Consider the following 18,178-nt stretch of genomic DNA (forward strand, 5'->3'; position numbering starts at 1 on the left):
AACTGCCTTTGCCTGTCGAACCTTTTCTGTGGCTCTATTACAAATCACCTTGTAGCTGTTATAGGCTTCAGTACTTTTTATTGCTCTGTAACCTTTCCATGCCACCTTTTTCTGCTCAAGTAATGTGGCAACTTCACTATTCATCCAACTTGGAACCCTTCTCGTGGAGTATTTTTTTAATGGTATATACGCATTCAAGGCATCTGTGATTAATGTTTTAAAAGCGTACCACAGTTCAATTGTATTCATTCTCAGCGCGATATCTACCCAGTTAATAGAGGCCATGTAGTACCTTAAGGCATCGTAATTTCCTTTTCTGAAATTAAAACCCATTCCTTTGCCTTTTACTTCTGCTACCTCTCTCGTCATCATCCACCGTAGAACTCCGTGATCACTTCCTGCTACTGGTTCCTCTACTGTCAGCCCTGTTATGTCATCTGATTCATGTGTGATGATGAGGTCTAGGATATTCCTTTTCTCTAGTACTTTCCCTGACATGTTGATACAAATAACAGTCATCTAGTTGATTTAAAAATTTTGTTCCCCATGTCGAGTTTCCTTCCCATTTACTCCAATCAATTAGAGGCAAATTGAAATCACCCATAATAAGGCATTGACGCTTACTTGCCCATTTCATTTGCATGTAGAGGCTTTTGTCATAATCTTCACAATCACCTGGTCTGTAGATTACTCCTACTCGCATTATACCTTTGTTTCCAACTATCTCACACCATACAGACTCTATACTAGCATGTGAAATGTCTGAATCCGGGAAAGCTATCGTCGCACTCAGGCTGCTTCTGATAAGAAGCATTACCCCACCACCCCTTCTATCTACTCTATCCTTCCTAAATACATTATACAAGCCGTACTGAGTCAGGATGGTGAATGATGAAACTGATCATTCCCAATTTCCGGGTGGCACCACGTCTCTGTAAGCCCTATTATGTCATGTCATGACCAACGACCATATTGTCATGAACAACGACCAATTACTAATTTTAGAAGGGAATAAAAATTTTACGGTTTCCAGTAGTGCATATAATCATTATTTATTTTGTATTCTATATTGTCAATTATTATTATATTAAATAAATTTATTTACGGGTTAATTTTTATACTATTGTTTCTAGTTGGCTTTTATGCAGACTCAGCTGTTGTCGCCATACAGACCCTTCCACCACCCTTTCTACTTCTCCTCACCATTATAATAATAATTAATGTTTCAGTAAAGTACATATTATGATACTAAAAATTTTAAGTCATTTATGTACCAAAAAACACGTATTACCTGAGTAGGATTCCACAGAATTAATATTTAGAGACAAGGGTTCCGTAGGTGTTGAAAGGTTTAAGACCACTGTTCTAGAGTAATACGCGAAATACACCTTCATTTATATGAACAGATTTCTGTGAATGGGGAAGAAGACTAGGACTGATCTTTAAAAGCTTTTCAGGGTTCAACGAAACATACTCTGAAAATTGATATCGATTGAACCTTTTCTTATTATGTCTAAACATCCGATAACATACTTCCATTACAAGTTAGGTAATGTAAGAAGTGCGAAACACTTCAAAAAATCCCATTCTATTTTTTCTTCTTATTGTTATTTTTCTGTGATTAACTGAAGTGAAAAGTAAATATAGTTATCTTCTTATCAATTAATTACTAATTATAACTTTATATTATAACAGTTAATAAAACTAAACTTGGCCGTTCAGTTTAATAACTACTTTATAATATTTATCTCTTCTCTCGCATATACTTTTTTAAAGTCTCTTTTCTCTCCATATACAAAAGCGACTTCATGCGAAAACGTGAACAGTCTGTCTAAAGCTAACAACATTGCATTAAAACTACATTTAATCTATAAATTTCATTTTCCCATACAAAGTGCATGAAAGAAAGAAATAAATCAAATGACAGATTTCTTTCTATCTGTCCGATTTTAATGAAATTTGGGATGGCTCCAAAAATCTTTCTATATGAACCAAATATAAAATATCATGAAAATCAGTCCACTGAGAATCGAGTTATTACATGCGGAAGGACGGAAGGACGTGGTGAAGAAAGTAGGTGCTTATTGCATATATGCTAACGCGCCTAAATAGCCGTCAAAATAGACCTAACTAAGAACATAACCTAACAAAATAGAACTAACTAGTGATTTTTGCGAATATGAAGGCAAAGATGAATTTTTAAATAAGAAATGTATTTATAAATTAACCGAATTATAACGTTATATATTATTAAAGCGCTTATTTTGATGTACCAAGAAAAATCTGAATATTTTTTTTATAACTTAGATCTGCTGAATATCACTTAGAATGTACATTATTAAATAACACTTTTACGTGAAAAGCACAGGCGTTTCATATTAATTAAATAGAGAGTGGGCCCTTCGATGGAATTCAGCTGGTAAATGCCAGAGACTTATTTTAATTCGGACCACAAGCCAATTATTGTTCTTTTACAGATACCTGCTCCAAACTTCAATGTTGTGAATTCAACTAACACCAGAGTAATAGTTAGTCCCAGATTTTTGAGCATTGCTAAATGTGTTGAGGCTGCTTCTGCCATCCCGTGGTCAGTCCTAGAAAACTGTGATCTTGAAATTGCAGTAAATTTGCTTAAGACGATTGCGACATTTGCAGCATCAAAGAGAATTTCTATTATGCCTCGGTCCAGAGCATGGTGGACTCCCCATCTTAATATGAACTTCAGATTAAAACAGCAACTGGACAAAATGTGGAAGCAGTCGCAAAGTGTTCAAGACAGGATAGCCTACTCTAGAGTCCGTGCAACATTCAACAAGCTGAAATCTCAAGCAATTAAGAATTATATTGACACCACCCTTCGTAGAGGAAAAACCTCCTACTTTGAACGGCCTTCTGATTTTCCCCTAAAACTTGAACCTGACAGTGGCTAGACTTTATATCTACATTTGCCTCGAACTCGGAACAATGTGCTGACCTTGAGACACCAACAACTGAAACCCCACCTGACACGCTATCTGCAGTATCAATTTCCAGGGAACAGCTTATTGCTGCCATAAATTCTAAACCGGCTTCTGCTAAGGCAGGTGCAGATGAAATACCCCAATTCATTATTAAATGTCTTAGCCCATACATTTTGGGTCCCCTTCTAAATATTTTTAATGCTATTTTGTCAATTCGTTTATTTCCCCAGCAGTGGAACATCTACCTTGTGAAGCCTATACCAAAAATTCAATCTCCTACTCTTCTTAAGCATTACCGGCCAATCTCCAACGCCTCAAGTCTTCTAAAACTCCTAGAGAAAGTACTTCTCACCATTCTAACTAAACAACTTCTTCCACATCAGGCTCATCAAATCCACTACTCTCTTCCTCATAGATCCACTGTGACGAATCTCTTAGCCACCACCAGCTGTATCCTCTCTGCATTTGAATCTTATGCAGAGCTTGCAGTCACCTATGTAGACCTCGAAGCAGCTTTTGACTCAATAAACTTTCCTGCAATGCTGAAGCAACTTTCAGACCATTATCAAATCAAGGGAGACACTCTACAGTTCCTCACTTCACTCCTTCAAAATAGAATAATCCGGCTTACTGTCCACGGCCAAACATACGAGCGATGTGTCTCTTCAGGCGTGCAACAGGGTGGTGTCTTATCTGGGCTCTTGTTTACAGCGCTTATCTCGCCGCTTGTTGAGTCCAGGCACGAGACTCTATGTTATGCTGATGATATGAAACTCCTCACACTGATTTCTCCACATGATGATCTTCTCATGATAACAGCATCAATTAACAATATACTCCTGGAATTTGCAAACTACCTCAACCAGTTTGGACTAAAAATAAATCCAGAAAAGTCTGAATTTATGATATTCTCATTAAAGAAAACGCCTTCCTATATTCAGCCAACGCTATGCAATTCCCCTATTCCCATCGTCAAGAAACATACTGATTTGGGGATTGTTTTTGATCTTAAGCTCTGCTTTGGTAGCCACATGGAAAAGCTGCTCACCCAGGCAGCTCGATTCCGATGGATGGCCAAACAGCATTTGCATTATATTAATGAAGTAACGACCACCAGAAGATATATAAAAAGCACAGTATACTCTCCGCTTCTATATGCTGCAGAAGTATGGGCATCTGCTGCCCATAGCACAATTCGACCACTCTTTTCTACTGAGTTTTGGCTCTTAAAATGGGCCATAAACAAATATAAACTTCCTCCACAGTTAGGGACAACTGAAATGGCCAGTTTGATAAATATTCACAGGCTCCCCATGCTGATTAGGGTGAAATGCCTTACCACAACTGTAAAAATGATCACTGGCAAGATCTCGGCACCATCCTTCTGGGACCTGTGCTCTTGGAGCGTCCCTCAGCCTTCCCTCAGAGCGACTCCAACTCTGTGCCCACATCTCAGCCGTTTCCACCTATCCGATAGGTTTCTCCATTTCAGCTACTTTCATGTGCCCAATCTTTGGATGCTGACCTTAATAAGTTTTCTTGTGATAGGAAGTACAGACGCCGCATCCTTAAATTGTACTTCCCTGCCCCTGATCCTTCTCCTTGAAGCTCGCCTTAATGCCGCAAGTCAGCAATATGACATAAAGATGGCTTACCAACCAACCTTGCAGTTTTCCACCTATATATTCTTCGTACATTGTAATGTGTATAATTGTATTATACTTTGAGTGTTGAACTGTATTTACTTTTATTCGTTCATATATGCATGTTTTTTATATTTAATTTATTAATTTATTTTTCTTATATATTGTAATATTACTGTTAACCCCTGGCCTTGTGGCCGTGAAGGGCTTATTGCAATGTATCCATTGTATTACTATTATTATTATTATTGTTATTATTGCGATAAAGATTTCTATTACTAAAAATTGTCTGCATTCGGTGGTCTTTGCATAGAACCCGAAAAATTGAACTATGCTTCTGATTACTATGAAGGGATAAAAATGATTGTGCAAAGGAAAATGGCAAAAAAAAACAAAAATGTTCCACCATGGAAAAACGCGAACGCCATGTTAATTTACTGCTTACACTGCACATGCGCATTAGTTTTACACGTTGTCGACAGAAAGCTCAGAATAAAGAATGTTACTTATATCATAGCGTTGGTACTCTTTTACTCGAAATTATTATCATTTTCATGAGTTCTTATATAAAATATAAAATAGAGATATTTTACCTTGTAATATAAAATAGAGATAACTCGTTCTAATGATGGAGAGTTCTCTATGTGAGCGATCTATATCGCTGCAGTTTTTATTTTTATTACAATCCATACTTTGTACAGAATAAGACAAAATACAGCAAAGTAAGTTGGATAAAATCTAAAGTGCGAAGCAGTTGTGGCCGAGTGGTTAAGGCGATGGACTTGAAATCCATTGGGATATTCCCGCGTAGGTTCGAATCCTACCAGCTGCGGATTTTCTTTTTTATTTTTTATTATTTCTTTCCTTTCTTATGACCGGTTAGTACGAAAGTACAGAATTATTATGGCTGTGTGCATCATACCATAAAATTGTTGTAATATTATAATATATAAGACTCTACCTGATGAGCTCCTTAGACCCTATGTGACTGTCTCGGGGCACAAACAGAAAATTTATTTAAAAATTGTCATCGGCAAACCAAGCAGTCATTATTAGTACTCATAATCTTATGGTGGCTCATATATGAACCAGTATACACCTATTATGTCGATAAAACGACATTTACATGCTGCCTGGCCATTTTTCTGGAACTCATCAAGACTCAATAAAGTTAGTACGTATTTGTGCAATCACGTGGTACAAGACGAATGCAAGAGACACCGATAAAGATATCTGGGATTACCACTAACATTCTGTTCGCTAGCAAAGGGTAAGGAACAAACTAACTACAAACGACAGTTTCTGTCTGGTATGTTTGTTATTTGGTTTTTAGGAGCATTAGCAACTAAGGCCATATTGCTCCGTGAACATGCGGTGGTCATTCCTGACCTTTCCGCATCCTCCGTATTTGGTGGTGACGGGCTCGAACCCCGGTCTAATCAAGAAGCGTGTGCTACTCACTGCTGCTCCTTCCCACCTGGCTACGGAGGCGCCTCTGTCTGGTATCGTTGATACCAGACAGAAACTGTCGTAAACGTTTCAAGATCTGTTATCCGAATAGTGGAAAAATGAAGATAAAACAGTGACAGGTGCAGTCAGAAATCTAGGGTTACAGAACGGGGTATGCAACGTTTGGAATGGACTGCAAGAGCGGATCGTCGTCAAACGATCACACACTTGATTAATACTTTAAATGCAGGAACTTCGGGATCCATTAGCATTCGCATCACCCGAAGAACCTTGCCGAGAATGGAGACTATAGCAGTCGGAAACTACTCCATGTGCTGCTTTTTTTCGAAACCGGACTAGGGAAAAAAAAAAAAAAAAAAGCTGCAGTAGGATTAAAATCGAAAAGAATGGATTCGAAACGAATGGTCATGAGGTTTTTATGATTTCTTATTTTGCAATACTGACGCTAGGGAAGAATTCACGTACATGAGCCTGACGTAGCCGAGTGGTCAGGAGCCAGAGTACATAGCACGCGTTTCTTGAGTGGACCGGAGTTCAAGCCCGTGACTACTAAATACGATAAATATTTGTATTGATGATTTATTGTAAACTCTACTGATTTGGTTATCATGCCCGGAGTATAAACAGAAAATTTATTTACATGACGCTAGAGGTTGATGATCAAAAGACGTCTACTAAGCTAATGAATCAGGTCTAACAGTGAAATCGTTTGAAAATACACTTTTCGGTTAATCTTCCTCGTACGAGTCTAACTATGAGAATTACAAGCCACAGGAATAAAAAGTTCCATTTGATGTTGGAACTCTCCGCCTGAAGGTGATGATACACTGTACTTTATTTTCCAAGTTGCTACCTTAATGACAAATTTAAATCATAAGATGTGAGACAAATTCATGAGCTGGTTGGTGTATATAACTTTTTAATTAATAATTATTGAGAAAAAGTTACCTTTTCTTTCTTTTTTTTTATTTTGTACAAATGGACACATCTTAAAATATGGCTTATGTTCATTAACTTCTATAAATGTAAAGTACTGCATAACGAAATAACATCGCTAAATGCTAAATAAAAAGGAAACTTCGGCTGCTCTACTAAAGGCAGTCTGCGCGTAGTACAGTAGTTATAATCACCGTCTTTCACACAAGTATTCAAATATTGTTGTTTTATAGAGCGGTTACCAGGGTTGCCCCTATATGCCGCTGTGTCGTCTAAAAGCAATTAAGCTGAGCCAGCAAAGAAGAGAAAAAAAAAAAAAAAAGGAGAAGGTAAAGAAAAGAAATTTTTAACTTTTGAAAATAGGTTAGAAAAAGAAAGATCTAATAAAATGTTTGTCCTTTAATGTAGTGTTAAGTGCATGTTATGTTGTGTGTTGTATGCTGGCTCCTGGCATTTAGCAGTCCAGTGGCAGAACAAAAAGTTCGTCTACCACCGGACTCCCATCCCTAGCCACGTGGAGGCAGCCAGGAAAATTCTACTATATTGATGCGCGCATCATATGTGAAAGGAAATAGAGGGAGAGAAAAGGGAAATTAGGGAGGGGGAGGGGGATAGTTAAGAAGAGGGCTAAGAAGAGACGCCCTCTGAAAAAGAAGATAAGAGACAATAAAAGAGTGGACTTTCAAAATGCAATTTTACGATTTTACAGTTTTTATACAGTAATATGGAAATTTCCATATTTTAAGTAAGTAAAATAATTGTAGCTAAAACTGGATTAAGACATTAAGTACATCATTCAATATTTACAGAAGAATCAACTAGAGACACAAGACTAGACAAAGTTAATGGAACTGGAATACCCGAAAGATTTCAGGCAGGAACATCTAGGGAAATCGCCATAACCTACTCAACAAAAATGTTTTTTTTTTTTTTTTTTTTAACTAAATTATGAAATTATGAACTAAATTATGAAAAGCCACTGCTGAAAACACACTTGGTATGCAGCAGCGGCAGAAATTGAATAAACAACACTAAGTAGAATAAACTTCGTTGAGAAGGCTATAAGTAGCCACAGCTGAGAACAAACCTAGTATTCAGCTGCAGCAAAAATAAATCCAGAATACAACTGTCAAAATAATGGCTAAGATTAAAGTAAAATCCTAACAATTAACTATGTCAAAGTTAAAGATACAAAACAGCCTCCTGTACAGAAATAGTATATCTACAAACAAAATAATTTAATACGTTTTTTTTTTTTTTTTTATCAGAGAATTAATTATACCACAGTTGAGAGACACACTTGGCTCTCAGCAGCAGCAGATACTGAAAGCACAACACTGAATAAAATAGCGTCTTTCACACAAGGGGGAAAACACCGGGCTCGAATCCTGTCAATGACGCAAGGAACTTTCATGATTATTCTTTTTTTTTTTTTTTTTTTTTAATTGGCTGTTTTTTTTCAGTCGGTCTCATGCAAAGATAGCAAGGTTTTTGTTCACAGAAGCTCGGGTTTTTCATCAGGCAAAACATATTTATGGGCATAATACACAGGGGCAGATGAGATAATTCTCGGTTTGCGCTAATGACCTTTACATGACTCCATTTTTTTTTTTTTTTTTTTTTTTTGCCCTAGCAAAGGCAACTGGAAGTTCAAAAGCAGTGGAACTGAACTTTCACAAAAGAGTAAATAAATCAAAATTTATTTTAACAATCCACAAAGAATGGACAAATCTCACGAGTTATGCGAGTTCATGAGCGACCAAAAGTGGCATTCCGATAATCAATGGAAACACCCTAATAAGACTTGTCATTTCATTGAAAAGCATGACTGTCGATGTACCTTGAACGGGCACCGATTGTGTTCTAGATTTTTTTTCCGTGATGTTGGTGGAATGGAATCTAATTTGATGCCTCTTCTTGTTGAAAGGGCGTTGAAAACCCGATTGAAGGCCGTATCTCGACTCATCAGTGAAAACCACCAAGATCTACTGCTCCTGGTTCCAGTCAACATGCTACTTACGCCAATTCAAACAGGCTCTTTTGTGCACAAGAGAACACAACGCTGGTTGTCGTGCCTAAAGGCCCCCTCACACGACGCTTTTTTTTTTCTTTTTTTTTTAATAGACGGTATGCCTTGATACAAGCAGCAGCTCTCCTGTAGATCCGGCAAGCTCTGAAGCATGGTGCTGTGCTTTGAAATCTCTATACTGCTTGACAGTAAGAGCCAAATAATGGTCATTTTGAGTGGAGGTGTCACGAGAAAGGCTTCGGAAAGGTCTTATAAAGACATTTCGCGTATTTTGAAATTGGCTCCACAATCTGCATACAACTTTCCGAATCAATTCAGCCACTTTGTCACTTCGACTTCACTTTGTTCTGTCTCCATTTTCATTTCTCTCCAACTCACAATGACACATGTCATTGTGACATTTTCACAATAACGACTGTTTCGAAATCGAAAGTGAGATAATATGATGATTGGTGTGTGTCCAGGGCCATAGGAGCCAAGGTTTTGAGACGGAAGTATACTGTGTTTGTAACCTCGTATATTCTTCTGTTGGTCTGCTTGTTTGCTGGACAAAAAAAGCGTTTCTTGAGAAAGAGGCCATTCAACCTTTACTCGAGAACGATTGGTATTAATATCAGTATCAGTAGTGGCACCTAATGCAAGACAGCAAGCTCGGCAAAAAAAAAAAAAAATCAAGTTCTGCCTGGAATTTCTTCAAGCTATCTACTTCTGGAACACAAGATGGAAGTTTGTTCCAACAATCAAATATCTACTGGCTGAAGACAAATTTTCGCACATCTATCCTACAACCACACTTCCTCAATTTGAATTTATGCCTCCCTCATGTGCTGTGTCTTAGCAAGGAGAAGGATTACATCGGCACTAAACTTACTCAATCCCTTCAGAGCTATAAACACGTCAATTAGATCTACTCGCAGGTTCTTAGTCTCCAGACGTTGCACTTTGCAGAATTCCAGCCTTTCCTGGTAAGAGCACACTTCTGTTCCCCTCCCCTCGTTACTCCTTGTTCTTTTCTACGTCTGTTCTAACGGATCCACATCTTTCATAAAATGAGGCCTCCAGACCTGCAAGCAATACTCAAGATTCAGCCTAATTGCCTTATACAACGGGATAATCACTTCCTTATCCTTAGTGGCAATATTCTTGTATGACAAAACCCTATGAGCTATCCAGGAAGCCTGTCTGCACTGCTCGGAGAACTTCATACTACCCTTTATACCAAGTCTTTACCATCCGGAGTGGGGAGGACGGCGATCCTACCAACTATACTACCCACGAAGGCTTGTATTGCCTTCTCTTGTTGCCTGTCTAACGTGCTGGTGTAGGAACCAGCATCCAGCAACTCACAAGGTCCAATCAATATTTGAAAGTAAAATCTCCCATTATAAGACATTCTGATTTATTGGTCCATTCTGTATAGAATATTGGTGTTTTTTTCTCAGTATAGGTGTTCGTTATATTCATCACAGTCGTTAGGCCTATAACACACTCCTACCTTCATTTTTGTTTTCCCAGTCCTTATATCGCACCAGACTGACTCCATATTGCACTGGCCACTCGTGTCAACTGGATGCACAGCTTAAAATTATATGATGTGGGACAAAAAAGCCGCTTAAAGTTCCTCCTATCAAGATGGGATTCGAACTCAGACCTTTAATAAATGATGTGGAAGGACGGTGATCATAATGAAGGTTCCACAAATCCGGTCGCTGGGAGGTCTTTCTTTTAAGATCACTCTGATCTCTATTTTTCCAAAGATTGGCATGACTTTCGACAGAGGTAAATTACGACAGACTCTTAGTACCGATGCTAAATTATCGACTGCATTTATCCATATTGTATCTGATCCGAAGTATAATAAATATTTGCAGGTTGTTCATTTGTGAAAACATTAAACTGTGTTGTATTTTGTATATCTTATGGAGCTTTGTTTGTAATCACAATAGTCGTTTTGTCGGATGTTCATAACTCTGAGGGCGACTCAGTAATTTATCATCACTTGTTTTGTTTTTTTTTCGATTTGTGTTGCATGATACGCTGGAAATAAATTAATATAATTTTCATAATAGATAAAAGTTATTCTCATAAAGAAATTGAAACCCTTTCAATGTTTACGGTTTAATGTTCTTGTTTATACTCCGGCACGACCACCAGGTCAGTGGAGTTTACAATAAATCAATCAATACAAATTGTTAATCGTATTTAGCAGTCACGGGCTTGAACCCCGGACCACTCAAAGAACGCGTGCTACTGCACTCGCGTACATGACCACTCGGCTACGTCAGGCCTCAGCATACCGATCTTAATCATACGAGTTTGATTGATGTCGGTTGGTTTGGGAAGTCAGCATTGAATGAATTTAACACTAACAAGCAAGGCAAACACTGGTATTTTAATCTCATCCAGTGATTCGACGGGGGGGAGAATTTTCTCGGTAATGGCTGTTCCAGAAGACTGTTTTTCAGTATGTTGTTCTTCTCCCCCTCCCCACCTGGCGACCCATTTTTCGAAGGCAGCTAGACCTTGGGCATGTCTGTCGAGATGTCAAGTCTTGATCACAGTCACTGTTCCAATGAGTGATGAACGCGAAATACAGTGGTTCCGACAGGCTGTTTTTATCTAGTTACCAGAATTGCAAATTGTAACTGGTTGTATACAGTTTTGTTTGAAGGAGTCAGATAGATTATTTTTTTAAATTACTACAGTTAGTTCTATTTTTTTATCTGTATTTAATGTCATTGTGTTTGTACTAAAAAAGTTAAAAGTTAAAGCTCGCATTAAAAAAGTTATCTGACAATAGGAAGGGTGAACCTTGATTTCTTATGAATAAAAAATATTTCAGCATTTTGACATTCGTTGCATTAGAATGCAACGATGATCAAAAAACAGCAGATGATCGAAAGAAAGCAATGTCAGCTACTTCAGTACCAGCAGTCTTGGATTAACTGAGCTCAGATAATGGAATGGTTGCGGTCTTCGGTAAGGAACACTGATTGTACAAAATATCTGACATATGGAAAGCCATATATGAGGAAATGTGAACTTACTGGTAGTTTAAAAACTAAAACTTAAAAACATGGGGTCAGAAAAAGCAATGAAGGAAAAATGTTGAGCGGCGCTTCCAGACAAACTACATCCACACCGACCCTGAAAGAAATTTTTGATTAGATAGGATATATTTCATGCTTCAGGTATGCGTCCTCCCCACACTGGGTGGAAAATACTTGAGTTCGAGTCCCGTCGATGACTTGAGGAATTTTTATGGGCCCTTTTCACAACGTGGCTGAGTTACTCCGTCTCAGACGAAGGCAGCAGGTTTTTTTCTGCCGGAAACTCGGATATTTCGTCAGAAAATCTACCACAGAACAACGCAATTTACAGACAGTATACACGGAGCAATATGGCCTTAGTTGCTGATGCTCCTAAAACCCTACTACAATAACAGCTTGAGGTATAACAACTATCAAAAACAGCGATAAAATGAAACTTCAAATTTATGAGAGACGTTTCTTGCCTGTTTGCTTACGGTCTTCACTTGCTTTTTCTAATGGTTGCCGTCAGCTTTGTCCTTCTAATTGCAAAAGCTTAAAACATTTTTTTTTTTTCACTCTCTGATACGTCCCCGGCGTGGCCTAAGGCCACTTATCTATTTACTCTGATTTTTAAGCGAAATTGTGCAAGTAGCGACTAAATGATACCACAGAAAAGCTAACAGGATATTGCGTCAATTTTTCTAAACAGTTAAAATCAGGCGCGATTATCTGCTCGCAATTAGGACGTAGTTACAAGGCAAGCAAGGGCAGTAAGCCACTGAAGGACGTAGGTCCAGAGGAAGTCTGACGTACTGGAAAGTACCGGTAGAACCAGAGGGCAGATAGTGCGAAAGTAGTTTTTTTTCGTAATAAGTTTCTTCCCTATATAGTTCAGGGCTAAAGCCTCAGGTTACGTAAATCGTTTAACTAATGTACAAGTTAGTGCATTTGCATCATTTCTGTACATAGCCAACTACATAAGTAGTTATAAATTGGCATCATTGAGTATATCTCATATTGTGAATACCTTCACAACCGGTTGCCATGATATTGCACTACCTCGAATAAGGAACGCTTCACCATAGGAGATGACTATTGTTACTTATGCTCGGCGGATACCATCACCCATACGGCACAGTTTCAGAGCTTATTGGCTCCTCATCAGTGAGTAGGCAGGTACCTTGGTGTTGCAATGATCACAACCCAGTTGCGAAGTATAAATCCACAATATGAGAGATGCCTGATATCTAAATTACTCCACACCATCAGGCATCTCTCATATTGTGGAGTTATACTTCGCAACTGGATTGTGATCATTGCAACACTAGGGTACCTGCCCACCCACTGATGAGGAGCCAATAAGCTCCAAAACTGTGCCGTATGGGTGATGGTATCCGCCGAGCATAAGTAACAATAGTCATCTCCTATGGTGAAGCGTTCCTTATTCGAGGTAGTGCAATATCATGGCAACTGGTTGTGAAGGTATTCACAATATGAGATATACTCAATGATGCCAATTTATAACTACTTATGTAGTTGGCTATGTACAGAAATGATGCAAATGCATTACATTAGTTTCTTCTCTACTTAATGAAGAATTTAATTAATCAAATTTCCCTGCTGATTTAGATCATCATAAATTTTCGTCGGCATCGCAAGTCCATGACAGCTAGAGTTCAATCCCATGTCCATCTCCTCCCTTTATCCCGCACTACCTCCAACAGTTTCTATAAAATCATCCCAAGTTCCAATTCTCCTTCTTCCTCTCGGTCTCTTGCGCATCACTTTGCCTTCAGTTACAGATGATATCTTCAGTTTTAATTAGATTAGTTTAATTAGTTACTCTACTGATGCCCACTTATAATCCAATTCTTCCCATATTTGGGAGGAATTGGATTATGATATTTCTCTGTAAACGTGGTCGATTGCTGTAGGAATTCTTTGTTTAAGACCCATAACGGTTCCTGAATAGATGGAGCATACTCTCTGGAATCCCCAGAGAGCAAAATCTAAAAGGATCAGTTCAGGGGATCGTGAGTGTCACACAATAATTCCTCCTGTTCCAATTCACTTCCCAGAAAACACTGTGTTCAGGTATACACAAATTTCTTTGTGGTAATGTGGCAGAGCTCCGTGTTCTTGGAAAATCAAGTTACCATTAATGTCATCCTGCAGTTGGAGCATAATGAAATTCTGTAACGTGTCAGTAAAAAAAATATTATACAAATTATTATATACAAATTAAATACAAAATTATTAAATACAAATTATTATATATTTGTATTAGGTCATCCGAATATTTAAATTCATATGCCGTGTTGTGTGTCTTATATCTGTTAATTGCGTATGTTCTATGGTCGAGTTGTCTGTTTTGATGGACGAAAAACCCGTTTCTGGGGGGGGGGGAAACTTACTATCTACGCTTGAGACCGATTAACTCAGTCATGGTGGGTTCGTACCGATTGGAACAACTCACGTTGCCACCTACTGCAACTCGCACATTTTCTGACTGGTGAATAAAAAGCTTAAGATATCCTCTGTGACCTGTAAGTGGTTTTAGGGTGGTATCATGTATTCTATTCATTCACACAATAACGTTTTTAGTTTTGTAATGGAGATTTCTGGACACCTTGTATAAATAGAACTTGATAAATGAATTAGAAAATTAATCACTTTTTTTTTAATATTTCTAACAATTAATATGTTGTCATATTTCCTCCTGATTCTGACGTATTAACTTTCCTAAATCTTCCCTTCAATACATCAAAATGAGAACAAAAAATGTAATCCGTTTTAGGGATTGCATTTTTTGTGCTCAATGTAATAATCATATCCTAAAGATAATGCAACAAAATAAATTCTAGGAATCTTAGTGTATATTTAAATAATCGAAATTTATAAAAAGTGTACATGAAAGAGTGAACGAGCATTTACCTGTCTTTACGCTATAACGAATAACGTCATCACAGAATTTCAGCAAATCATCTTTATTCGCTGGTTTATCATTCAGATCAAGATTAAGTGCTTTCTAAAAAAAAGTACAGAAAAATCACAATAACAATTAATTCTGTAAAAATATAATTCTTTACTTAAAAATACATATTTTTAAAACACTAATTTTTCCCTTTCAAATTTTCTGCAGCATCAGCAGTAGCATATATTAAACAAAAAAAATTCATGTTTTGGATTAACTTAATAAAAAAATTACAGCGTGTACGCACGAAAGATGTTTTATGTGAAAACATCCTTGGCTTGTAAGGAGTTAGCAAAATCCAAGCCAAGGAATGTAACAGAAATGCAAACGTTGTGCTCAAATAATTGCATTGTTGCAATGATAATAAGGAAGCATAACTGTGGCGTCACAATCATACTTCCTTATGATTGTGCGGATGTAGTCTCGATGTCACTCAAAATCATACTTTCTGCAGTAGTAATTGCAGCTAGTATGAATGTGACGTCATGCTATTCTACAAACATACTTCCTTAGTATTATTGCAACAATACAAATATTTGACTACAACATTTACATCTTCGTTACCCTTCCGTTACATTCCATTGTTAGGTGCCGCTTTAGATGGTAAGCATTCTACGATGTTATTTCATTTTATTTAAATCCCCGTGTTATCTAAACATGCGTAAGATAACGCATTTTCCGTAATATTTAGCGGCTTATGCCGTTTACTTAAGTTTAAAAACAAACAGTATTCATTTTTCCGAATTATGGCTAAAACGGTGTGGCCTGAATTATATATATTTTTTAAAAGATAAACGTTTTAATTTACGGGAAGGGGATTTTCGCAAAAGGTCGTGTAAACTCTGAAATGCTTCAACAAAGAAACGATACAAATATAGCTTAAATGACAAATTCCTATCGGAGTTTATTTGTTTACTTTCAAGAACACTGTGATTTCTGGCATTGGGAGCATGCAAGATATGTGTTTTTCCTGTTCTTTGATGGAAGGAAGGAATCGTAGAAAGCGGAGAATGAAAATTTGCCATACGTGTATGACAGGCGGATTTCGAACTACTACGCAAGCAAGGTAACAGCGACAAGTAAATTTCAAAAGAGTTTCTAGTCACGATAAAAGCTTTTCATAATAATTTACAAAAACAGATTTCTATTAAGTAGAAATATATTTTCGTTATGTAATCGTTGATGGAGAATTTCACTTGGCTTCAGAAATTTTTCGGATATTTGGATTATGCTGGTCTAAATCTGAAATACGAACAATATTATTACAGAATTTTAGTAAGTTCTTTCGGAAAAGTCACCATAAAAATAAGCTCTATAAAACTAGTTCTACGGTGCAATTTTGCAACTCTAAATCTTTGAAATTATGATCTATAAAAATCAACTAAAGTAATTTTCAAATATTCAGTAATGAAATCATATTCCTTGGACAAATTTTTACGTGTATTTGAAGGTGTATATGCACGATACGTGTGTCCAAATTTTTTAAACTACACTTACCTTTTTCACGAAATGGAACATTCTTTCAGTAACAGCATCATGTGTTCACACTGAGCGATATAAGGAATACGCGTTGGGATACTGTACGTGTGAAACTCATATTGCAAAATAGGCAAGACGAAAGATTTGAGTAACTTTGAACGTGGCACGGTATTTGGCGTCCGAAGCGGTGGTATATCTCGGAAACTGGAACCCTGCTGGGATTTTCACATACGACTGTGTTTCGGGTGTATCGAGATTGACATAATAACGAAATATCATCGAGCCAATAGTGATCCTGTTGTTGGAAACAGGTCGTTGATGAGAGACGCTAACAAAGGCTGACAAGGCTGTGGCTTAACAAAACGGCTGCAGTTAGTCAAATAACATACAGTACAAAGGCAATGAAAGAGGCATTTCAGAACCGAAAACTCATAGTGCCTTATCACAAGTGTGGTAACGCTGTCGACTACCGATCCGGGTTCCACTCCTTTCAGCAAAAAACAAGAAGGTGCGATAACAGCAGGCTCAGGAACAAGCAGTGGACAGTGGAGGACTGAAAAAACGTTGCCTGGGCTGATGAATCCTGGTTCCAGTTGCTTCATGCTAATGGGAGGACCAGAATATGGCGCAAACAACACGCGTCCATGGGCCCATCCTGACACTTGTCAACAGTGCAGACTCGTGATGGCGATGTAATGATGTGGGGAGTGCTTTCGTGGTGCACACTGAAGCCTTGATAATAGTGGAGTAACAATTGAATGCCACAGATTATTTGGAAATTTTTTTCTGACCAGGCCCTTTCCTTTATATCTGCAATCTATCCAATTGCGAATGGGTTCTTCTAACAGAAAATGCGACATTTTCTGTTAGAATGCCACAGGTTATTTGGAAAAACAAGAAGAATTCACAACGAATGAATTGTAGAGAACTGAATCCAGGAACAAGAAATTGAATTCAGTCTATTGCAGTGGCCTCCCCATTCAGCAGATTTCAATCCAAGTGAGAACCTGTGAGATCTGGCAGAACGAATTCTTCGGAGTAGAGATCAGCAATGATCCAATTTGCAATTGTGGGAAGAGAATCAATATACTGTAGAGGCCACCCTGGAAAAGAACAAGCATAAACTTAACTCAATAAAGAGATTCATGCTGTTGTCTATCTGCAGGACATGCTACACTGCCAGCACCCCTGCCCTACAGGTTATCACTGGATGCTTGCCGCTCTATCCTGAGGTGATTAAAAGGGGCCTTTGCCATCAATTAAAGAAGGGAATTCTGACGCAGTTGCTAAATCTTCAACTGGAGCTTACCAAAGACCTGAAACAAGAAAGAAAACGTATTTTCAAACACCTTCAAGGACTTTGGCATTTTCAACTGGAGCTTACCAAAGACCTGAAACAAGAAAGAAAACGTATTTTCAAACACCTTCAAGGACTTTGGCAGCATTCATGGGAAACCACGCCAGAAGGAGAAATTACCAGAAGATTTCTCCTGTCCATTGATATGACTTTCCCAAAGTTCCCTTCCTGGTTTTCATCTGGTCTGCAAGTTACATTCCTGATCACAGGACATTGACCCTTTCAACAGAAATTGACAGCAATGGGAACTGAAAGAAATTCGTTCTGCCACTGTGGCGAAGAAGAGTCATGGGGGCAT

The 18,178-nt window shown here is 37.9% G+C and overlaps 1 protein-coding gene and 1 non-coding gene across 3 annotated transcripts in view; one reads left to right on the forward strand and one right to left on the reverse strand.

Annotated features, from left to right (window-relative positions):
* The window catches only part of LOC150075226 (acidic amino acid decarboxylase GADL1-like), a 153,746-nt gene that overhangs the window by 68,932 nt on the left and 66,636 nt on the right, over positions 1 to 18,178 (reverse strand). For both annotated transcript variants that reach the window (XM_090388288.1, XM_090388289.1), the window contains exon 3: positions 15,005 to 15,098. In XM_090388288.1, the coding sequence (XP_090244414.1) occupies positions 15,005 to 15,098 (94 nt within the window). The remainder of the gene's footprint in view (positions 1 to 15,004; positions 15,099 to 18,178) is intronic.
* On the forward strand, positions 5,354 to 5,435 carry TRNAS-UGA (transfer RNA serine (anticodon UGA)). Its single transcript has one exon. It is a non-coding gene; the product is annotated as a tRNA-Ser (tRNA).

This window comes from Mastigoproctus giganteus, chromosome 14, assembly GCF_048544385.1.
Source record: "Mastigoproctus giganteus isolate SK-2022 chromosome 14, ASM4854438v1, whole genome shotgun sequence".
Taxonomy (NCBI): Eukaryota; Metazoa; Arthropoda; class Arachnida; order Uropygi; family Thelyphonidae; genus Mastigoproctus; species Mastigoproctus giganteus.